This window comes from Stigmatopora argus, chromosome 18 (assembly GCF_051989625.1).
Source record: "Stigmatopora argus isolate UIUO_Sarg chromosome 18, RoL_Sarg_1.0, whole genome shotgun sequence".
Lineage (NCBI taxonomy): Eukaryota > Metazoa > Chordata > Actinopteri > Syngnathiformes > Syngnathidae > Stigmatopora > Stigmatopora argus.
In genome coordinates, this window is record NC_135404.1 from 5,801,136 (window position 1) to 5,826,085 (window position 24,950).

The following is a 24,950-nucleotide window of genomic DNA, read 5'->3' on the forward strand; positions in this document are numbered from 1 at the left end:
CTTACTTATTATACGCTCTAGTCTCAAACGTTAACGTTCAAGAATATGATTGAACAATAAGAACCTGGCCTGAAAGATTGTCTCTTCTTTGCCAAACTTACCATTTTACCCTTCTTCTCCCTTCAACATTTATTCTTAACCTCCCTTTTTGGCTTCTTTTGTTTCTCATCATTGTCAATGAACTCGACATGATCTGAATCGCTGATATAAGTGTTGTTTGGAAGCCCCCCCGAGACCTATTGATTCCTCTTCAGCAAGGGGATCTAGAGTTAATCCACATGGCAAACAGAATTTTACACGCTGACACAAAGTGTGCAATATTACACGTGCGAGTATATCGATTCGTGTTTGGTATGTTTGCACATCGACCCAACTATGATACAATTACTGTATGGCAGTGGCGGTGCGTGCATTTTCTCGTAGCACCTTCAACGAATCAATCCAACCCTCAAAAACTATTTTATGGCTATAAAACCTATACTGCAGCTACAGCTGTGACACCTAAAAAATCGTTAATAATAACCTCATACAATTGAAATATTATTTAGGAATATAGCCATATTTTACTCACCAAAAATCATTTTTAACTGTACACAATATCCATCCTCCTTTCTTTCCTCCTTCTTTTCTATCGCCATCGAAGCTAATGCTGAAAGTCGAGCCTGTCCTGACGTATTTCTGGCATACGTTTTTATTCGATCTAGTGCTGAAAATGTTCATTCCCGGCTGCGACAGACTTGCTTGCTTTGGAGGTATCTGACCTTTCTTAATGATGTCCAGCTTTTTTTTCTTGAGAAGTCCGTTTTGAAAATGGCTTTGCCAGCAAATCTGCAACCAAATCCATTTGTTTTCCTCCGTCTACTCTGGCTTTGGCTTGCCTACTCTATCACTAGCCAATCATAGTTGGTGAAAGCGATGACGTATCCCTACGACTGCGAGAAGGCAATGACGTATCCCTACGCCTGCGAGAAGGCCTGGTGTCACCAAATCTAATTCAGATTGGTTAAAGCAACAGTCTTATCGACGCTTGTTTAATGCAGCAGAGCCTGCAGAACTGATTGTGAAGGCCTTGAGGCAGATTTCTGACCCTGGCAACAAATAATGGCTGAAATGTGATTGGTTAAATGCTTCAATATGAAAAGAGACATCTGGAAGCAGTGCAACCAGGGGGAAAGCAATGAAAGGAAGCTAACACACAATTTGGAATTATTTAATAAGTATTGATGGACAAAATATAATATATGATTCAGATATTTCTTAGGCCAGCAGAGAAGGCCTTGAAGGCCCTGACGGCCCGCCACTGCTGTATAGCAAGCGTGCCTTTTTTTTCATGGTCCACATTGAAATTATGAGTTCCTTTGGAGGGCCAATATATCTGCCACAATGAATTGAAAATAACAGCTAATTATAATTTAAATATATTCAAATAATAGTATAAATTGTGAATAAATACAAAATATAAATTTAATTCAAATAAAGTAATCTATTCATTGTTTTTTATGTTTTTTTTGTCTAATCAAATTATAAAATTAATAAAAACAGGAGCATCTTTAATGCTTTTCCCACACATTTTTCAATAAAAAGGGCAATTAAAAGATTTGAACAGTATACTACAATGTCTTTAAACGATTCAATGACAACTAAAATAGCTGTTCATTCATTTAAGCAATCCTAATTGGCAAACATAATCCTCCACCTTCCACCTTCCAAATTTGTCAAAGCAAAACTGGTCTCGAGTGCACAACACTAGCGCTTTCGACGAATCATTTCCCCCTAAGTTAGGCGACTGATGTAAATAGGTCGCTGAATTATTCAGGAGTTAAAAGCGCCACACGATTTTTGAAGTCCTTTTTAAGAACAAGATTGCCATAAAATATCAAGTTGTTTGCAAAGACCAAAGACACAGAAGAGAAGGATACAAATGGAGATAGGAGTAAATGACAGAGAAGGCAAGATGTGAAGATTCCGTTGGCGTGTTTAACTTCTCCCGCTGATGTTTTATTCAACAAACAAACTAACACTACGTTCAATCAAAGGCAACAAATATGTTGAAGCTTTTCAAGCACCCAAAATTACTAAACTCTAGAGCTTTTATTCAAAGGTGTTTTAAGGTCATTTTGATGATTTTCTACTAAATATATGAAATCTGTTGGAAAATATCAACGCAAGCTGAGAACAAGTGAGTTCTGAATCTCGGAGTCAAGGGCAGAAACCGTTTTGGTCAGATTTTTTTACATGTTTGTTTTAGGCAGGTATTAAATTGTGTGTGTAAACATACCAAACACTAATCGATATACTTGTATCTGCATTGTCACCCTCTTGCTACTGTGACAATGAAATTTCCCAAATACGGGATGTATAAAGTTATCTAATCCAATATAGACTAATGCGCAATGCATTCTTTTAGTTGCACATTATAGTGCGGAAGATTCAGTACTTTAAAAAAAAATCATTTTATTCATTCAATTCATTGTTGGGTCATTCCAAAATGATTGGTTTAGTGAATAATGGAAGCGACCGATTAATTCTGGAATGCCAATGTCTGCCACTTTAAAAAAATGAATCCATGTCTGATCACTTCAACCAAAAATTCTGAGACATTGATGAATGAGGAATTGCATAAATCGTGTTTATTTTTGGGCCCTTATCTCTTTCCTTGCCATTAAAGATGCTAGACGTCCCAAAAAATTGAACTGTGAGGGTTGGCAGCAAATATGTTTCAGCTGTTTTTTTTACAATCAATTGTTATTGTAATGTAATTAGTAAATATTGTAACTCATTCACTGCCATTGACAGTGATAGTTTTCAAATCGGTTTTAACTGAGATGGCTTACACTGAATGCTCATTGACGGCAATAGATGTCCAATCCATTTGAAATGAAAAATTGGTTTCATATAGAGTAGTGTCCACCGCATTCTTTTAGTTGCGCATTATAGTGCGGAAAATGCGGTACTTTATACTTTTTTTTTCATTCAAATTTTTGGGGATTGTCCAAAATGAATTTGGTTTAATGAATAATGGAAGCGACCAATTAATTCTGCTACTTTTTATAAATTAATCCATGTCTGATCACTTCAACCAAAAATTCTGAGACATTGATGAATGAGGAATTGCATAAATCGTGTTTATTTTTGGGCCCTTATCTCTTTCCTTGCCATTAAAGATGCTAGACGTCCCAAAAAATTGAACTGTGAGGGTTGGCAGCAAATATGTTTCAGCTGTTTTTTTTTACAATCAATTGTTATTGTAATGTAATTAGTAAATATTGTAACTCATTCACTGCCATTGACAGTGATAGTTTTCAAATCGGTTTTAATTGAGATGGCTTACACTGAATGCTCATTGACGGCAATAGATGTCCAATCCATTTGAAATAAAAAATTGGTTTCATATAGAGTAGTGTGCACCGCATTCTTTTAGTTGCGCATTATAGTGCGGAAAATGCAGTACTTTTTTTAAATTTATTTATTCAAATTCGTTGGGACTGTCCAAAATGAGTTTGGTTTAGTGAATAATGGAAGCGACCAATTAATTCTGCTACTTTTTATAAATTAATCCATGACTGATCACTTCAACCAACAACTTGCATTCGGAGACATTGATGAATGAGGAATTGAATAAATCATGTTTATTTTTGGGCCCTTATCTCTTTCCTTGTCATTAATGGTGCTGGACGTCCCAAAAAATTGAACTGTGAGGGTTGGCAGCAAACATGTTTCAGCTGTTTTTTTTTTACAATCAATTGTTACCGTATTGCTATGTTATTATAATGTAATCAGTACATATTATAACTCATTCACTGCCATTGACAGTGACAGTTTCCAAATCTGTTTTAACTGAGATGGCTAACACTGAACGCTCCTTGACAGCAATAGATGTCCAATCCATTCGAAATAAAGAAAAAAGTTCTCATTGAATAGCTGCCAGTCTAAATCTATCGCTCTCTTAAAAGTATCACACTGTGAGAAGACCATGCAGCCTTACCAAACTCCATTTGGAAATAAGCAAATTTAACACTTGTTACCAGAACATGTCAGTCCGAATAAATTGGCCGTCTACCGCCAATTGGCTCAATTACACCAACATAGAAGTCTTTTTGTATCTTCATGAAGGAATAGCAAGTATTTCAGATGACAGGATAAAAAATACGGATGAACGAACTGCACATTTGAATAGACTTTAACTAAAATCAATCACCATATCAGACTGTAAACTGAGTGTTAAGCTCCACGTCACATTGCAAAGTACCGGAAGAAATGCAGGCTAACACGTGTTTTTTTTATGTACATTTCAATTAGAAACACCTTCATCAAAGGCAGATGCACCATTTATAGAGCACGCGAGTGCTAAGCAACCAATTTTGCGGATAATGCAGACCAGACATGGCCGCGATAATCAAAAAGCGCGAAATAGGATCACCCCTATTATTACTACCATACTATATGATTCCGTCCCTATACAAAAAACAAGTACAATCATCAAAAAGTGTATTTATTCAATGTTACAGTTATTGGCATATGAAAATGTGTTATAACCTTAGTCTAGGATAGTTTTGACCGTCTTGGCTTTTTCCCTTTTTAACTCTTGAAAGTCGAAGTCAGTTCACACTGTACATACAAAGTTAATGCATTTTTTTTCGACACTGGCGCTGTAAAACTACAATTTTGTGAGTTTTGTGATGGAGTACGAGCAGTCATATTCGTTCTTTCTCTCCCTGCACTCAAAATTGTGTCATTAATGGAGTTAACAACCTTAAAATGCACCAAATCCAACAAGCAGTAACCTATAAATGCCTGAAAATCAGCAGGAAGTGATCAACACAAATGAAGTACCCTGGAAATTCCTACAAAATCAATAGGAAATTATCCAAAATTTACAGAAATTGACCTGTAACTGGTCTAAAATGACAAGGCAGTGACATAAAATTGACTGGCATTGAGAACACTACATGTCAAATTAACTTAAACTGGCTGTGGATGCTCGTCTTTCAGTACCAGTGACAGCGCTAGACGTCCAATTCATTTCCACTGGGAGGGAATGAATATTCATTATGTTCCCTTGTATACGTATTTATATATATATATATATATATATATATATATATATATATATATATATATGTATATATAGAGGTTTTATAGCCATAAAATAGTTTTTGTTGAAGGCGTCACTAGGAAATGCATGGACCGCCACCGATATATATATATATATATATATATATATATATATATATATATATATATATATATATATATATATATATATATATATACTTACAGGTCACTTTCTGTAAATTTGGGGTAATTTCCTATTGATTTTGTGGGAATTTCCAGGGTAATTCATGTGTGTTGATCACTTTCAGGCATTTCTAGCATCTTAAGGTTGTTAACTCCATTAACGGCACAATTTTGACTGCAGGGGGAGAAAGAACGAATATGACTGCTCGCACTCCATCACAAAATTGTAGTTTTACAGCGCCAGTGTTGAAAAAATTTCAGCAACTCACGTATTTATTTATTTATATATTTATTTACTTACTTATTACCTTTCTATTTATGTCTAAAATGCCTTTCCTTTATCTGTATTCTCACCCTCTTGCTACTGTGACAATGAAATTTCCCGAATATGGGATGAATAAAGTTATCCAATCCAATCCAATGGTAAAAAAAATAAATAATAAAACTTGTTCTCAAAGAACTTGGACTACTGTCAGTTCCTGCTTTGCTTGGTTTAGGTTTTGAGTCACAAAACTCTTGGTAATTATTAAGACTACTTTTTTCTATGTCTTAACTATTAATATTGCTTTTATACTGCCTCCACAAATCCACTACATACCAAGCTCAGGCTCATAACAGGAATGGAAGTACATAAACCTCATCTTTTTTTCTCCTTCCATATAAGTTCATCCATTCAACACTCGATTAACAACCATGATGGGAAAAGAGTGAACTGCAGACTCCTTTAGACCAGCAGGTATCTTGTACTTAGAGGAATCGTGGGAGTTAGATGGCCAATTAAGCACTGCTGCAAGCTTTATTCCGAGCGTGAGAAGGTCTACTTGAGTGCTCTGGTCCTCGCTTATCTGTGAAAGTCGGGTTGGGTGACTTAATACAGCGGTTACTCCTCCCGTGGCGTGCTCGCCCTGATAAGCTTCAAGTGTCCAACAACCACTCAGTCAGTCGTAGCTGGAAGGAGCTTCAAAATGACTGATTTAAATGCAGGGTGAGTTTACGAGTAGTAGAAAGGAGAATGGATATTCTGCATCTATTTGTTTTGTTTCTTTATTTTTTTTTAGGGATGGAGGCGATGCCAAGAAAAGTAAAAAAAATCCGAAGAAGCAAGAAAAGTGGAAAGCGGAGAGCCCACAAGATTTGTTCGAAAAGGTCTGTGAAAAAAGCAATCCAATGCTGTCTTGGTGATTTCACTCAAATGGAGGTCTTTTTTTTTGTATCTCAGTTGGATTCTTTACCCGAAAGAAAGCAGCAGGAGATCCAAAGGGCCCTCCATCTTTTCTCTTTCGGACAAAGCATGCCAACGACGCTGCAGCAGGCCGTCAGACGAGACTACAAGTTCTGGCACATGCAGCCAGTCCCCAAACTAGGTCCCAAAAACTAGTACTTTGTTTCTTTCCAATTAGGAATAATATCAGAATTAATAGACTATTCACAATGCAGATAAACCGCTAACCGCTAAAAAATCTCCAGTTCTTTTCACATTATACAAATATTAATATATTTTCATTCATTCATTTTACGTACCGCTTACCTCGCAAGGGTCGCGGGGGGTGCTGGAGCCTATCCCAGCCAAATGTAACTTTTTGGATTGAAAAATCTTTTTTAATTTATCAGAAAAATATCGTTTTAAAAAGTTACATTTAATATTCTAAGCAGCCCAGCGGAAGAGTGGTTAGCGCGTCGGCCTCACAGTCCCTGGGTTGTGGGTTTGATCCCGGTACTCACTGTGTAGTGATTGCATGTTCTCCCTGGGCTTGCGTGGGTTTTCTCCGGGTACTCCGGTTTTCTCCCACATCTCAAAAACATGCAAAGTAGGCTGGTTGAACACTCTAAATTGCCCATAGGCATGAATTTGAGCGTGAATGGTTGTCCGTATCATTCTCCCCTGTGATTGGCTGGCCACTGATTCAAGGGTGTCCCTCACCTGGGGTCCGTAATCGCCTGGGATAGCCTCCAACACCCCCCTGCGACCCTTTATATAAGTGATTCAGTAAATGAATGAATGAATAAACACTAAAATTGTGTAATACAAACACAGACTTAAGTGATTAGGTCAATCAGATCATGGAAAAAGTCAACTGTAATATAAGTACACTATCTAAATAACCTTTTGTGACAGCATTAATTACCATCATACTGACTAATTATGGTCTTTACTGGAAAAAGGTGAAGTGGTCATAAGCCACGGGCAAATTACGGAAGGCGACGACAACGCTCGGAAGGAACCTTACTCGCTGCCTCCGGGCTTCTCGTGGGACAACCTGAATCTCAGCAGTCCCGCACTGGTATAATTCTCCCTGAAAGTACGCGTCAGTTTCACGACACAGTTGCAATCTCATCACTTTTTTTCCGATGTCTTCAGCTGCAAGAACTGCGCACCTTCCTCAACGGAAACTACACCGAAGACGACGACAACACGGTCACGTACGACTTCTCTGAGGATTATCTGCGGTGGTAAAGCAAATTCTTTGTCCCAACTTTCTTGGTCTTGTTTGAATAATGTCAATTAGGGCTGCCAAAACAGATTATTTTTGAAAGTTTTTGGAGGTTAGCCCGTCGGACTGACAGTTCTGAGATCTCATCTCATTTTCTGAACCGCTTTATCCTCACTAGGGTTGCGGGGGGTGCTGGAGCCTATCCCAGGCGAGGGACACCCTAGGTTGGTGTCCAGCCAAACGCAGGGCATAATGAGACAAACAACAATCCACGCTCACATTCATACCTAAGAGCAATTTGGAGTGTTCAATCAGTCGGTACACGGTTGATTGGTCGCCGGTCTTTTGGTCGCCGATCTTTTGTTCGCCGGTCTTTTGGTCGCCCAGAAGGTTATTGATAATTACCATTTAAATCGTTGCTCAAATTCCCTAAATACAAACTGCGAATTACTATTTAGTCATACTTAATGCCCTAGTAATTATTAGGCTAAAGAAAAGCTCCAAATTTCCCGGACTTTTATTGTTTTTTGTTGGAGAACTTGTTAAGACCCTGACTGACGTAGCTTCTTAAAGGGACAACGCATGTACATACAAACTCTTATACACTCACATGTCGGCTCAGTGAAACTGCCATGGCCATTGTTGGCTTTTATTGATGCGTAGACCGTGTTGTTTTACCTTGTTTTGTTCGCCGGTCTTTTGGTCGTCCGGGCGACCAAAAGACCGCGACCAATAGACCGGCGACCAAAAGACGGCGACCAAAAGACCGGCGACCAATCGACCGCACACGAATCAGCCTACCATGCATGTTTTTTGGAATGTGGGAGGAAACCGAAGTACCTGGAGAAAACCCATGCAGGCCCGGGCAGAAAATGCAAACTCCACACCGGTGGACCGACCTGGATTTGAACCCAGGTCTCCCGCTGAGCCGCCCAGTTCTGAGATTAAGGGCTATAACGAGTTTCCATGTTCTCTCAAAGTGTGGCTTTTCTCCGGGTACTCCAGTTTCCTCTCATATCTCAGAAACACGATTGATAGGCTGGTGGCGTAGTTGGCTGGGATAGGCAACAGAACTCCCATGTTCATGTACATAAAATATAAAAATGAGTAACAGGTTAAAAAAAAAGCAAATTATTGTCGGGATCTCCGTGGATAGTAATAATATCTTAGATTAGGCAATATTTTAGTATTTACCTTAACAGGATGCGAATCTTATATTTCTATATTACTTATTTGTGGTCTTTTGCTGGGAAAGCGCACTTTGTGGAGTAGCACCACCAATTTCGTCATACGCAGCTGTGTATGATGACAATAGGCTTTTTTTGATGATTCGATGATAATGATAAAGCCTATGTCTGAACATTAATACTAATTTTTGAACATTTGTAATTACAATAACAGAGTAATAATTATGTGTAGATAATCTAGTTTTGATAGACTATAAAAACAGTTTTTTTCTCATTTGAGAATTGATTGCTTGTCAATTGTGGCAGTCATAAAATTTATTGCACTTAACATTTACCCCATCCGTTCTGCGTAATACATATTTCATTCATCAGGAGCCATCTTGCCACTTGACCCGCGTTTGCCCCCTCCTCTAATCTTTATAAATGCTATGGACCCCTACTGGGAGTACTTACACCCAAAGCATAGTATCACTTAATTTAAAATGAATAATTAACATTCCTGAAAGTGTCGCGCTACTCCACCCCGGGGTCAAACTTAAATTCATTCCGCCTTCAAAGGCGGAGCGATGTGGAGCTGCCCTAAACGTTTATTCACATTCATATTGCAAAATGTCTTCTGGGTTTACCACGTCAGGGTCTTGCAGCCTCCGAATTGGCGGGCTCAGTGGCACTGCGGCGTCAGAGTGGATTCCAGTAAAAAGCTGGTGGGCTTCATTGCCGCCGTTCCTGGAGATGTGTGCGTATACCACATGTGAGTATCGTGAATAATTATGGATATTATACTCAATTGAAGGATGATTTTGAATTCCTTGTCTTTTATTGATGGTGATAGATGAACTATTTTTGTTTTTGAGTACATTGACCATCAGTAACTTTGACCTAAGCCTTTAGTCTCAATTCCTATTTGTGACAGCAATAGATGTCCAATCTATTAGAACTGAGAGGGTTGGCAGTGTAGGAGTTTCCTTGTGAGTTAGCTCAATGTGTTAACTTATAATTAAGTCATTGAGTGAACTCAAAAAGCTAGCTCATTGACTGCCATTTACAGCAATAGTCTTCGACCACATAAAATGGATTGGACGCCTATCGCCGTCAATCGCATAAAAGCATGACGAGTTAAGTCACCGAATGGTTGGATTGGTAGAATTGGTTGGTTGGTTGGAACGAACTTTATTTCATCTCGTATTCAGGAAATTTCTTGGTTACAGTAGTAAGACAGACATAAGACACACAAGACATTGTAGACCTAGTTAAAAAACTGGAGCCACACACAGGAAGTCCACAAGGTGGGGACATTCTGCAGACTGAGACTGTGGTTACCGCACAGTCCCTCAGTAGTCTGGAGGTTTTAAAGATCATCTTCCTTGCCTAGATCCTCCTAAGCTGGACTCACTGAATGCAAGTAGTGGTAGTGAAAGAGTTAGTGACACAACTGAGTTAACACATTTCTGTTGACGGCAATGAACTTCCAATGCATTTGCATTTAGACTTTAGTTGTGAATTGGGTTACTCACTTTGATAAGTGAGTGAGTTAATAGCTTGTTGCCTTCGAGATAGCACATTTGTTGCAATTTACAGTGTTAGATGTCCAATTCTTTATGACTTGGAGAACTGGCAGGGAATGCATTAACTCAGAGTTAATTCAGCAAGTCAATTTAGTAAATTAGGTTAGGTTAGAACTTTATTTCATCCTGTATTCGGGAAATTTCTTGGTTGCAGTAGCAAGACAGACAGACACAAGACACACAAGACATTGTAGACGTAGGTAAAAAATAATAATTAATGATGCTCAATCCATTCAGATTTGGAGACCTAACAGTGAATGAGTTAACTTAATTAGTGAGCACACTGTTGCGATAGATGTCCAATCTATTTGAAGTCAAAATGGATTGGACATTTATTGCCAGTCACAAAGTGTGCTAATTCTTTGATAATAATAATAATAATAATAATAATAATAATAATAATAATGATGATGATGATGATGATGATGATGATGATGATGATGATGATGATGATGATGATGATGATGATGATGATGATGATGATGATGATGATGATGATGATGATGATGATGATGATGATGAGGAGGAGGAGGAGGAGGAGGAGGAGGAGGAGGAGGAGGAGGAGGAGGATGATGATGATGATGATGATGATGATGATGATGATGATGATGATGATGATGATGATGATGATGATGATGATGATGATGATGATGATGATGATGATGATGATGATGATGATGATGATGATGATGATGATGATGATGATGATGATGATGATGATGATGATGATGATGATGATGATGATGATGATGATGATGATGATGATGATGATGATGATGATGATGATGACGACGACGATGATGATGACGATGATAATGATGATGATGATAATGATAGTAATGATAATAATAATAATAATAATAATAATAATAATGATAATGATAATGATAATGATAATAATAATGATAATAATAATGATGATAATAATAATAATAATGATGATAATAATAATAATAATAATAATAACAATAACAATCATTATAACAATAATAATAACAATAATACCAATGATAATATAGTAATAATAATAATAAGTTACAAAACAAGATTTTTCTTTGCCATGAATTGACATCATCACCATTTGCCATCAAATCAGTTTCCAACTATGTTTAACAACATTTTTTTTTAAAAATTGTGTCACTCTCCAAAAACTTTTATTTTACACTTGTCCAGACTACTGTATGTGTAGTATTCTCGAACAATGTGATTCGATAGTTTGCAAAAGTGTGTGTGTTGTGGCAAAAGTTGAAATTCACCGCCAGGAAGCATCCGACTTATTGCATTTAAATTTATGGCATCAGCAGGCATAACTTTAGAGGCGTCAATAAAAAAGCTAGCAGTTTGTCAGAAGTGCGTATAAAAGCGGAAAATGCGGTCCCGCAGGGAGAAGCGGATGGTGCAGATCAAACTTCTTTGCGTTCACAAGAAGCTGCGCCTCAAGCGAATGACCCCGGTTTTGATCCGTGAGCTGGCCAGACGGGTCCGCCGACAGGGGGTCGTTCAGGCAGTGTACACCGCCCCAGTAGTGCTCCCCACGCCCATCAGTTCCTCCAGGTACGTGCTCACTCATCATTTTCACTAGCATTGATGAAAATAGACGTCCTTTTCATTACAATTGTGATTTTACAAAGTTTAATTTGTCCTTAACGAAACAGTGATAGGTTAGAAATTTAAACATGGAGCGGGCTAGGGTTATGTTCAAGAAATGATATTCAAATCTATGATATAAGTCAAGGGTGTCAGACTCGGGTTGGCTCGCGGGCCGCTTTAACGTCAACTTGATTTCACGTGGGCCGGACCATTTTAAATATGATATTTTTTATAAATTGATTAAAAGAACTGGATTAAAATCCCTGAATATTCAGTTTTTATAGATCTAAGACAATCTTTATTTTAGCTTTTTTAAATACTTTTAGATTTTACAAAATGATTTTTGAACTAAAAACACAGAAAAATGGATTAAAAAATTACAATTATTGCTTTAAAAGGGGGAAAATCAGGAAATGTAATATACATCTATACTCTTTATTTTAATTTGATCCTAAAACAGAAAGTCGGCACTCATCATTTACTTTCCCGGGCCACATAATATGATGCGGCGGGCCAGATTTGGCCCCCGGGCCGCCACTTTGACACATGTGATATAAGTAATTCAAAGATAACTGAAATGTAAAAATAACTAAATAAAAAGTGAATAATTATATGAATAAGGGTTAAATTCCCGAGTTTTTTTTGAAAAAATGAATGCTTTTCCGTCTCCAATTGGCCGGCCACCAATTCAGGGTGTCGCCCACCTTGGCTGGGAGAGGCTCCAGCACCCCCTGCCACCCTTGGAAGGGTAAACGGTAGGGAAAATGAATAAATACCAATTTTATGTAAAAAAAAAAACAATAATACGATAAACTCATTGGCAGTCAGTGACGGAAAAAAAAACATCCAATCTATTAAACTGGAAAAGCTGATAGTGAATGATCATTTTTCAAGTCAAGTACTATTTAGGTCACATGTGTCAAAGTGGCGGCCCGGGGGCCAAATCTGGCCCGCCGCATCATTTTGTGTGGCCCGGGAAAGTAAATCATGAGTGGCGACTTTCTGTTTTAGGATCAAATTAAAATGAAGAGTATAGATGTATATTAGATTTCATGATTTTCCCCCTTTTAAATCAATAATTGTAATTTTTTAATCCATTTTTTCTGTGTTTTTAGTTCAAAAATCATTTTGTAAAATCTAAAAATATATATAAAAAAAGCTAAAATAAACATTGTTTTATATCTATAAAAAAACTGAATATTCAGGACTTTTAATCCAGTTCTTTTAATCCATGTATAAATAATAATAAAAATCTAAATATTATATCTAAAATGGTCCGGCCCACATAAAATCGAGTTGACGAACCAACCCGAGTCTGACACCCTTGATTTAGGGCATCAGTTGCAGCCAATGAGTTTAAAATGATTATATTATACTGTCTTTTATTGGCCGTACTTTAATGTATCCATCAATACTTGATTTGACCTTGTTAGAATAATAGAGGTGAAAAAGTGTCAAATGATTTTTTTGCGTTTTTGGTATGTGGATCAAAAAATATACAAGAGCTTTCACTGTTTTTTTCTTCTAAAATATTATAAGATTGTGGCATCGACCTTTAAACCTTCGCAAGCTGACTGACCTCCAGTATCCGGGCATTCGAGGAGACATTCCTTTGCAGCGGGCTCTCAAATTCTACCGAATCCCTGAGGTTGGTGGATGCTGCCATCCATAGGAAAACCCTTTTTATCACCATAAAAGTTGTATTCCTTGGATTATTGCACATGTTTCCTAACTTACTTTCTCATCTTTAAGGACACCAAGAAGCCAGGTTTGCGCCTCATGACCAAAAATGACATTGAGAAGATGCGAGAGTTTCTCCAAGCAAATCTCAGCAAGTTCCAGCTCAAAGCCAATTGGTCCTCGGAGGAGGTTGAGCACTGGTTCTTACCCAGGAAGGATGTGATTGACACCTATGTGGTGGAGGTCTGGAAATAACAGTATAGTGGGATGATAAGCATAATACAAATGTGGCTTCAGAGTACTTTCTCACATTGGCAGACTGATGGAACCCTGACAGATGTGGTGAGCTTTTATGGAATAAACTTTAAGGTTCTCAACCACCAGCTTCACAGCAACATGAAGGCAGCGTATCTCTTCTATGTGGCGTCAAATGGCAGTGGTGACCTTGTCCAACTTGTGGAGGACATCCTGGTCTTGGCGAAATCTGTGAGTGCATAACTTGATAGTACTTTAAAATAACCCAATGTTATTGTTCTTTAACTGGCACATGAATGTATTGGCATGAAATATTTTGCCATTCATTTAGGGGTGTCAAATTTAGGACAATTTGGAGGTATGGTTTCCATTATGGCAACCAAACCAGATAAATATTGAAATTTGCTGCTATTGAGGCACTGACGACAATCATTTGGTTTTGACGCAGTGATAATATTATAATTTTAATTCAAGTTTTATTGTATTGTATTTATTTTATATCAATGTGTATATTTTTTTAACAAAACAGTAAATATTGAGCTTTTTTTTAAATTACCCATCATATTTTTTATTAGTTTTATTTTTAATAAAAAAATAAAAATGAAAAATAAGGGTAAGTAAATACTGTCTTTTTAGGTTATTATTTTGATGCTATTGTTCATTGTAAAAAAAAATCCATATTTTATTTATTACTATTTTAAAAACATGTTTATGTATTTAAAATCATTTATAAAAGGGAGTAAGAATTTATGTAGTCCTCGTTCATTCATTGCAGACTATAGAAGTTTTATAACTCATTTGAGTTTAAAAAAAATAAGTCACTACTTGCCTTTAATTTACTGTATTTACTTGCATATAAGCCGCCTGCCCATATAAGCCATACACTCGATTCAGTCATAATTTTTTTTATCCGACAAAAGCGGCTTATATGCGAGTAAATACGGTACTTTGGTGGTTAAATCCATTTCAACTGGGAAAGGTGGCATTGAGGAATTATATTTTCCTGCCATAGACAGCGATAAATGTCTAATCCAATTTGTCTGACACCCTTTAACATACCGCCCCTCCCCAACAGAAAGGCTTTGACATCTTCATCGCTGGCGACGTGATGGATAACAAGCATTTCCTGGAGACGCTCAAGTTCAGCTTCAGCGGCAAACTGCTTCATTACTACTTGTACAACTGGAGGTGCCCCAGACTTAGTCCAGATAAAGTCGGCCTAGTCCTACCCAACTAAATTCCAGTGGCGGTCTGTGCATTTTCTCGTAGCGCCTTCAACGAATCAATCCAACCCTCAAAAACTATTTTATGGCTATAAAACCTCTACTGCAGCTACAGCTGCGACAAATAAAAAATAATCAATAATAACCTCATACAATTGAAATATTATTTAGGAATATAGCCATATTTTACTCACCAAAAATCATTTTTAACTGTACACAATATCAATCCTCCTTTCTTTCCTCCTTCTTTTCTATCGCCATTGAAGCTAATGCTGAAAGTCGAGCCTGTCCTGTCGTATTTCTGGCATGTGTTTTTATTCGATTTAGTGCTGAAAATGTTCGTTCCCGGTTGCAACAGGGTTGCTTGCTTTGGAGGTATCCGACCTTTCTTAATGATGTCCAGCTTTTTTTCTGGAAAAGTCCGTCTTGAAAATGGCTTTGCCAGCAAATCTGAAACCAAATCCATTTGTTTTACTCTGTCGGCCATTGTGGGTTGAGTTTGCTCACTCTGACTGGCTCACTCTGGCTTTGGCCCGCCTACTCTATCACTAGCCAATCATAGTTGGTGAAAGCGATGACGTATCCCTACGCCTGCGAGAAGGCCTGGTGTCACCAAATCGAATTCTGATTGGTTAAAGCAACAGTCTCATCGACCCTTGTTTAATGCAGCAGAGCCTGCAGAACTGATTGTGAAGGCCTTGAGGCAGATTTCTGACCCTGGCAACAAATAATGGCTGAAATGTGATTGGTTAAATGCTTCAATATGAAAACACACATCTGGAAGCAGTGCAACCAGGGGGGAAAGCAATGAAAGGAAGCTAACAGACAATTTTGAATTATTTGATAAGTATTGATGGACAAAATATAATATATGATTCAGATATTTCTTAGGCCAGCAGAGAAGGCCTTGAAGGCCCTGACGGCCCGCCACTGCTAAATTCCCAAAATGGAGACAAGAACGCGTGTGGTTACGTAATCAGCCAGTCTGCAAACATGGGGAATCAATAAAGTAAATAAAGCTCAAATTTCATTAACAAATGTATTTGTCGTGTCATACCATTTATCTTGTGGTCAGATAGCAAAAGATTGTCTTGCTAGAAAATTTAATCAACACAGTTCGATGGACATCACATCGCTCAACTCTTTCAGTGCCATTGACAATGATGGACGTCCAATCATGTGGCGTGAAATGCTTTTGCTGTTAATTTTAATGTGTTTATCGCTAGTAGACAATGTTTATTTACTCACTGCCAGCCCTCGTACTTTGATACCTGTGATCTTTGACTTTTGACCCTATCAACTGGTTACTACTTCTCATTACATTAAAATATACCTTTTCATTTTGCCTATTGCAATCAATAGCGCCCAATGAAATAATGGCAATTATTTTCCTCATTTGTTTTTAATGTGGATTTTTTAAAGAAAAAAAGGGGATTTTGAATCTCTTCATTTACTTTTACCTTTTTAAAGGAAAATAGATTAATATTCTGTGTATCATTAATTTATCAATTTAGGTTTCTTCATTTTATACAGTATTTACATTGAAAAAAGTGTGTGGTAAAAATCCTGTCTTTCTTTTCATCATTTGACAAATATTCATTACAACAAAAAATATTTATATTACAGCAAGCAATACACCCATTTTATAAAGGGATGCCATCATGAACTCATTGGCTGCCATTGACAACAATAAACGTCCAATTCATTTAAATTGATCAGATAAGGATTTTAAATGCTGATCGTTACCGGTCCACAGTCAAATTGGATTGATTTGAGTTGTCTAATTTAAGGCAAAGACAATATGATTCATTAGTAGAGATAATTTGCATTTGCAGCTACTAATGTACTTCCTCAAAGCAAACAGGTGATGTCGCTGTAAACCCACATTTTTCTGTCAACCCCCAATGGGCCGCCTGAGCCACATTAAAATCGCTTGACCTGTTTTGCATGGAGGTTTGCTTTAATTTTTGAAATGTATGTTATTTAATTGTGTGTGTGCATGGGTGTGTAACAGTAATTTACATCTCCTTCTGTTTAGTAGAAAGGTATTCATAGCTGTAGCTAATTTAAATGTATCTGTATATTTATTGTATATTCTATGTGTATAGAGATATTATATCTGCCTTTTTAACATGCAGGAAAAAATATTTTTTCCCAATTGTATTCATTGTTTATGTCTGAAAAGACGCACACAAATTCAAATATATAAACAAATACAATAGTAATACATATACAAATAATACAAATTCAAAAATGGAGCAGCCAATGGGTTCAAAATTATGATAAATTATTTGGGGGGGAAAATGCCGTTCTATGCCAATTCCTGTAAATATTTGTATAATAATGTGTCAATCAATACTTGGAAAACTCACCTTAGTTATGAACTTTACGTGACGAACGTGAATGCAACAAAAGGACGAGTTAAACATGATTGTTTTTAAAATTCCTAATCATTTTCCTCGTCATGAATCCATTGATAGTTGAAACAACCACAGTGGTTGTCATCTTTACGTGACGTTTGCAAACGCAACGCAGGCCCCCAGCAGAGAGAGCCAATCAGAAGCGAGCATGCGATTTAACTTGGAGATGAGTGCAGTACAGGAGACAGTCGAACCGACACTTCTCCTTGTCTCTTTTATTCGACGTCACCACGCTGAACTCGGAGTTCGGACCGGGGTGGGCGACACACCACCCAAACATTTCATTTTGAATTTCAACACTTTTTAACCAAGATAAACGCCGTGCTTCACTCGTGTTTGCATCGCTTCTATCAGTCAGTCGCGTGGTTCCTACTGAACCGTCTTCCAAACAGCTTGCTTTAAATTCTCCAGTTTTTAGACACTAGTTTGCCAAAAAGTTCAATCATGTGTCAGTCGACGTGTTGTGTCTGACAGCTGTAAACAAACGCAACGACCTTCATTGCAGGTAGGTTACTTTATCATGTGTTATGTCTGTTTGAAACAAGCTTGTAAATTCTTTCTGACTGGTTGATTTGTTTGTTTTAAATATTGTTTTGTGTTGGAGGAGTTGGAGTTCAGATTAGTGTCGAAATGTAATGCACTGACTCAACCAGTTGCATGAGTTTCCTTCCTTAATCAACATTCTCTGCACGTTACGGTAGCAAACGCAACAATATGGACATTTTTACCGTAATCTCCAGTGTAAAATGCCGACATTATTTTTTTGTGGTAATTTATTTTATTATTATTTACTATGATAATATGGAAAATTTTACCTCATGATATTGACATGCCACAGTTTAATGTATTTTTAATTAATTAAATGATGAAGAAAATATACAAAAATGATAACTTTTTCCTCCACTCAGTTTGTATTTCAATTGTTAAATATATCAAGTAGTGCTGCAACCTAAAACTATCCAGTTTAATTTGTACAAGCACAGGAGCATGCATATTTTTGCTCCAATGTTAAGATATCTAATTATTTACTCATACTCATGAGTAGTGGTTTTGACATTTAGGAACAAAAAAAAAAATCATTAATATTGCCAAACCGATGTATGGGCAATTATTAGTCCTGTTACTGCAATGAATATTATGACCAGATGATGCACAGTTTGTGCTGACGTGCTCATAATATATGTTAACTTAATATACAAGTGTTGAAAGTCAAAATCACAACTCCGATGTATTAGATAATTAGATATCTTTACATTTGAGCAAAAACATATGCTACTGTGCTGCCTCTGTTTATATTATATTGTTTTAGGTTTCAGTCTTGATACATTTAATATCTATTGCATGGCAATTTAAAGTCAATTAAAAATATACTGTCATAATTGTTAAGTAATTTTTCACCAAATTAGAAAAACAATATATACTCTATAGATATCATTATACGAATTTGCCCCCATATAGCACAGCAGTACTTACTCATTTTGTGATGATTTTTTGCTGGTTATACTTGGGTAAACATGGTAACACACTTTGAGTGATTTTTAAGGGGGTTGTCGGTCTCATGGGGGGAATCCTGCCGGTGGGGTTCCCCTCAGCTGTCGGGTGTCCAGCATGCCGAGCAGATACCATCTGGCTGGATGGAATGCAAGTGAGTAGTGGATTGAAAGGTTACGGGGTCCCCACCCTGTGGGGGAGCGGGTTTAGAGCTTAGAGATGTACAGCCATTAACTACTTACTTAATGGCAGACTTACTCTACGATGCAAAAAGAGATTTAAATACACGCTTCACATTTGAAATGGGCTCACCATGCATAAATCCTTACGCCCATTTATTTTACGGCAACATCCGCTACGCACATGAAAGCAATAAAATCATGGTAGACACGCGTAGGAGACTTTTTCCTATAAACAGCCCGGCTTTGAATTAACCATTTGATGCTTAGTAATTTTGCATTTAACTCTTTCAGTGCCATTGACAATGTTGGATGTCTAATCATGTGGAGTCCATTCATCCTTCTGCTGGGAATTACATTTATCTTTTCACTAGGATTTGTCCAATCTATTTGGGAGAATGTTCATTCCCTGCTAACCCTCCCATTTGAAATTGATTGGACGTCTATTGCCTTCAATGGCTGCCATTGAGTTAATAGGTGGAAAACTTTAATACACAAAGAATAGCACTGATTTAAAAAATATATATAGACAATTTTTTCCTTAAAAATAAGTAAATGAGAAGGAAATAATGTATTGAAACATTTATAGAGTCAAAGAGTAAAGAGGGCTCTCCGTGACCACAGTTTGATTCTGTTAAAAAAATAAAAATTAAATGGAATGGGTCCATTCTTAACTCATTGACAGTGATAGACGTCCAGTCCCCCTTCTGCTGTGAATTCAAGAGTTTTTCACTATTCCCTTGTAGACAACCAAGCCTTTTCAAGCATGCTTGTGCCAGCGAATCAACGAATTTTCACCCACCCACTTTAAAGGAATTGGACGTCTATTGGCGTCAATGGCAGCCAATGAGCTTATAGCAAGCCAAGTTGATAAACATGGCTTTCACTGTTGTCTACAAAGTCCTGCTATTACTAACATTGTCACGTCCCCTCTTCATTGTTTAAATATTTATGCTTCTCGCCAGTGCAGTCCAACATCCAACTCGCAAGTGTGCCGACAACTCCCCACCAGACGCAGTTGGAATTTCAATGATCTATTGAGACATGGAATTAAGAGGTCGACACTTGAGTTTTACAGCCTAAAAATGCGCATCTATCACTTTGGAGCTGAGCAACGCAACATTAGCTTCTTTCTAACAGTGACAACACTGGATTCGTTTTTTGCTGAAATAAAGGGACATGGGAGGTGCTGGAGCCTATTCCAGCAAACTACAGGCAGTAGGTGAATTGAATTGGTTGCCAGCCAATCATAGGGCACAAGGGGCAATTTAGAGTGTCCAACCATGCATGTTTTTGCGATGTGGGAGGAAACCGGACCGTGCGCAGAAAACCCGCATAGGTCCAGTGAGATCATACAAACACCATACACGCAGGGGTGTCAGAATCGGGTTGGTTCGCGGGCCGCTTTAACGTCAATTTGATTTCACGTGGGTCCGAACATTTTAGATATAATATTTAGATTTTTTTTTAAATAAATGGATTAGAAGAACTGGATTAAAAGCCCTAAATATTCAGTTTTTATAGATCTAAAACAATGTTTATTTTAGCTTTTTTAAAATATATTTTTAGATTTTACAAAATGATTTTTGAACTAAAAACACAGAAAAAATAGATTAAAAAAATAAAATTATTGATTTAAAAGGGGGAAAATCAGGAAATGTAATATACATTTATACTCTTCATTTTAATTTGATCCTATGACAGAAAGTCGGCACTCATGATTTACTTTCCCGGGCCACACAAAATGATGTGGCGGGCCAGATTTGGCCCCCGGGCCGCCACTTTGACACATGTGCCATACAGGAAGGTCGGATCCCACTGGGGATCTAGCCCTCGATCTCAGACCTGTTAGGCGGATGTGCTAACCACTCTTCCAAAGGCTGTCGATGTTAATTCATGGGAGAGCATTAAAGTAAGATGTTAATGTTTTTCCTTGGTTTGAGAGTATTAAGTGGGAAGATGCCAGAATTAGTGTGTGCTATGTATTTTTTTTTTAAAAGAGCCAACGTTAATGGCAGCCAATGAGTTAACTGCAGCCACTACAGAAATCCAGTGAAGCAGAATGCATGTGCGAGTCCACACGCGATCTCCCGGTGTGATAAAGCCTCATCAACCCCACCCTTTCCCATATACACACTCAGCAGTCTTCCCCGCTTTCCTCAGTGTGCTTTTCCGCAGGCTGTTCGCAGCCTTTCAACGTGTCGTCTTTTAACATAAATGCGATTGCGCCCCAGCTTTCCCGTCCGATGCTTTTAATGGTGCCTTTCAATGCAGGGAACAGAAGGCCGGAAACTGTGGACAAAGAAGACAGTGTGTAAAAATAGAGCAAAACACACTGTCGTCTGTGTGAACCCGCAGGGCTCGATTGACTTTTGAATCAACGATTTTAAACGATAGAATCGGCGCCTCAGGTTATGTTATTTATAGGAAATGTTAGAGAGGCCAGAAAAAGGTATTTTTGAGATAACTTAAAATCGAGTAAAGGGATTGTTTGTTATCAAACTTGCAGGATTCTTTTAACTGATTGGCATATTTTGACATGGATTAACATCCAATCCGCACTCACAATTAAACTGGGGGAATCAAACCAGCGCCTGCTTGCGCTTTAACGTCAACTCGATTTCATGTGGGCCGGACCATTTTAGATAAATTTAGATAGACTTTTTATAAATGGATTAAAAGAACTGGATTAAAAGCCCTGAATATTTAGTTTTTCATAGATCTAAAACAATGTTTATTTTAGCTTTTTTTATATATATTTTTAGATTTTACAAAATGATTTTTGAACTAAAAACACAGAAAAAAATGATTTAAAAAATTACAATTATTGATTTAAAAGGGGGAAAATCAGGAAATTTAATATACATCTATACTCTTCATTTTAATTTGATCCTAAAACAGAAAGTCGACACTCATGATTTACTTTCCCAGGCCACACAAAATGATGCGGCGGGCCAAATTTGGCCCGCCACTTTGACACGTGTGCTGTACACCATCAGGCGGCCTGTAAAAAACATAAATAAATCAAATATTGAAATATAATAGGCTTAGTTTAAATTGATCAGACACCCAATGCTGTCAATAGCAGAGATTAAGTACATAAATGGCATTTTCAATAGATGACTGATAGAAAAGTTGAATAAATATTAATTGAATTAATTTCAAGCCACGTTCAAAATAATGGCAGCCTGACGGCTCAGTGGTTAGCGCATCGGTCTCGCGGTTCTGGGGTCCTGGGTTCAATCCTAGGTCGGTCCTCCTGTTAGCATGTTTTCTCTGGGCTTGTGTGGGTTTTCTCTGGGTACTCCGGTTTCTTCCCACATTCCAAAGACGTGCATTATAGCCTGGTCGAACACTCGAATTTGTTAGGTATGAATGTGACCGTGAATGGTGATCCGTCTCCTCGTGCCCTGTGATTGGCTGGCCATCACTTTAAGGTGTCTCAAGCCTGTTGCCCGAAGTCAGCTAGGATTGGCTCCAGCACCCCCTGTGACGCTTGTGAGGATAAGCAGTTCAGAAAATGAATGAATGAATGATACATTAAATTATCACAAATTCTAATTAATGAACAAATAAAAGTTAAAATGAATAATCTGAAAGAAATAACTGCATTGTAGGAGTATATCTTTAAATATTTACTGCAAAATGATTGGATGGCCATCACTGTCAATAAATAAGAATTTAGTTTTAGAAACGGATGGTTACAGAACCTTCATGAATAACTACGCTGTAACAAGACAAGATGCAACAGGTTTTCAAGAATTTTAGATAAGAGTTATTATCTATGCACAGCTTGTCAGGGCTGGTCTCAGACTATTTCCGAATAAACCACTGTGAGGTACAAAAGAAGAAAAACACAAATAAGCGTCCAAACGATTAGGTTCAGTCAGTCAGTGTGGACACAACAGCCTTAAACTTTGGTTTCTCTCACTATGTGGAGATTGTAGTTCTATTTTGCTAACAAAGATCCCCCGTTGACATTACTGGGGGTACTTGGCAAGGTATCGAGGCACTCCAGCTAGTGTTTGCAAATACAAAAGGCCCAGACATCTGTCCAAAATGTTAAAGTTGACCACATATTTTTCTCTCTCCACGTTACACATGTCCACACAGGAGGACAGAAGGAATGTGGGTCACGCCCAACTCGTAAACTGTGGCTTTGTTTGAGGAAAAAGGGATATTTTCTATAAAAAAATATATATATATACACCAGGTGTTTTACTTCTAATGAGCAAGAATATGAAAAACTGTTCTTTGAAAACAAAGGTTGAGTGATGTCACAGTTTCAAGAACGGCAGCTGAAATGGATCCCGTGTATTCAGTTCTGGGTGATATTGTTCCCCAATGCTCCAGTAGCAAATAATTATGCCCATTAACACTTTTATTTATGTACCATATGTTTGCTTTGTGTGGTTAATTATCGCATCCATGGTATAAGGATATCTGGTGGTCTCTCCCCATAATAGAGTTACATAATGGTATAGTATATAAGTTTATTGTAGTATAGTGTATTTTCATACTACTGTATTTTTTTTTATTATACATCGCACCAGCTAAAAATACAAAATGAATAGGAAAAGCCAACTATTTTTGCATTGCATTTGTTGGGCAAGCATTATATATTGTAGTAATAACAATAAAATGGAAACAGGCTAAATACTGTAGATCATAGGTGTCAAAGTGGCGGCCCGGGGCCAAATCTGGCCCGCCGCATCATTTTGTGTGGCCCGGGAAAGTAAATCATGAGTGCCGACTTTCTGTTTTAGGACCAAATTAAAATGAAGAGTATAGATGTATATTAAATTTCCTGATTTTCCCCCTTTTAAATCAATAATTGTAATTTTTAATTCATTTTTCTGTGTTTTTAGTTCAAAAATCATTTTGTAAAATCTAAAAATATATTTAAAAAGCTAAAATAAACATTGTTTTAGATCTATAAAAAACGGAATATTCAGGGCTTTTAATCCATTTCTAAAAAAAAATCTAAATATTATATCTAAAATGGTCCGGCCCACGTGAAATCAAGTTGACGTTAAAGCGGCCCACGAACCAACCCGAGTCTGACACCCCTGCTGTAGATGGTGTTTAGTACGTGACTCATTCACTGCCGGGGTGGCTGGGTGGTTGAGTGGTTAGCGCGCCAGTCTCACAGTTCGGAGGTCCTGGGTTAGAACCCAGTTCGGTCCTCCTATGTGGAGTTTGTGTGCGTTTTCTCAGGGTACTCCTTTTTCCTCCGACATTCCAAAAAACATGCAGGGTAGACTGGTTGAACACTCTAAATTGCCCCGCCTCATGCCCGAAGTCAGCTGGAATAGGCTCCAGCACCCCTTGCGAACCTTGTGAGGATAAGGCCGATTCATTCACTGCCGTTGACACTAATAGACATTAAATCCATTTCAACTAGGATGGTTGGTATCATGTGATCATCTTTCCCTGCCATTGACAACAATAGACGTCCAATCCAAATTTGCCTCAGTGGTTGGCAGCCATACAAAGATTATCAGCCCACACAATTTGTGGCATTTTCTAGAAAATTCAGCAAAAAAACACCACCAGGTCCTAACACATTCCTCCTGGAAGGAAACGCATGGAAAATTACATTTTTTTTGTTGCTGTGAAGATCAAAACTAGCGCACAGAATGAAGGAAAGCCAGACAAAATGGTTGTCCATTTGTAAAATGGCATAAACA

General features: G+C 37.6%; 2 protein-coding genes across 3 annotated transcripts in view; both read left to right on the plus strand.

Annotated features, from left to right (window-relative positions):
• Positions 1–6,157: 6,157 nt before the first annotated feature.
• On the plus strand, positions 6,158–17,113 carry LOC144092751 (glycylpeptide N-tetradecanoyltransferase 2-like). The gene is made up of 11 exons (XM_077625821.1): positions 6,158–6,223; positions 6,297–6,384; positions 6,458–6,602; positions 7,402–7,520; positions 7,598–7,689; positions 9,492–9,608; positions 11,806–11,976; positions 13,552–13,660; positions 13,765–13,935; positions 14,011–14,178; positions 15,023–17,113. The coding sequence occupies exons 1-11, from the start codon at positions 6,204–6,206 to the stop codon at positions 15,182–15,184; spliced, it is 1,362 nt and encodes a 453-aa protein (XP_077481947.1). The 5' UTR covers positions 6,158–6,203; the 3' UTR covers positions 15,185–17,113.
• Positions 17,114–17,766: 653 nt separating this feature from the next.
• The window catches only part of svild (supervillin d), a 48,270-nt gene continuing 41,086 nt past the window's right edge, over positions 17,767–24,950 (plus strand). For both annotated transcript variants that reach the window (XM_077625834.1, XM_077625835.1), the window contains exon 1: positions 17,767–18,095. The gene's annotated coding sequence lies outside the window, so the exon portion shown is untranslated. The remainder of the gene's footprint in view (positions 18,096–24,950) is intronic.

Bases quoted from the DNA above. Each gene is read 5' to 3' on its own strand.
- LOC144092751 (XM_077625821.1), top strand. From the start codon at position 6,204: ATGACTGATTTAAATGCAGG. The intron at 13,936-14,010 runs GTCTGGAAATAA...TCACATTGGCAG, and splicing joins TTGACACCTATGTGGTGGAG to ACTGATGGAACCCTGACAGA. The intron at 14,179-15,022 runs GTGAGTGCATAA...CCTCCCCAACAG, and splicing joins TCCTGGTCTTGGCGAAATCT to AAAGGCTTTGACATCTTCAT.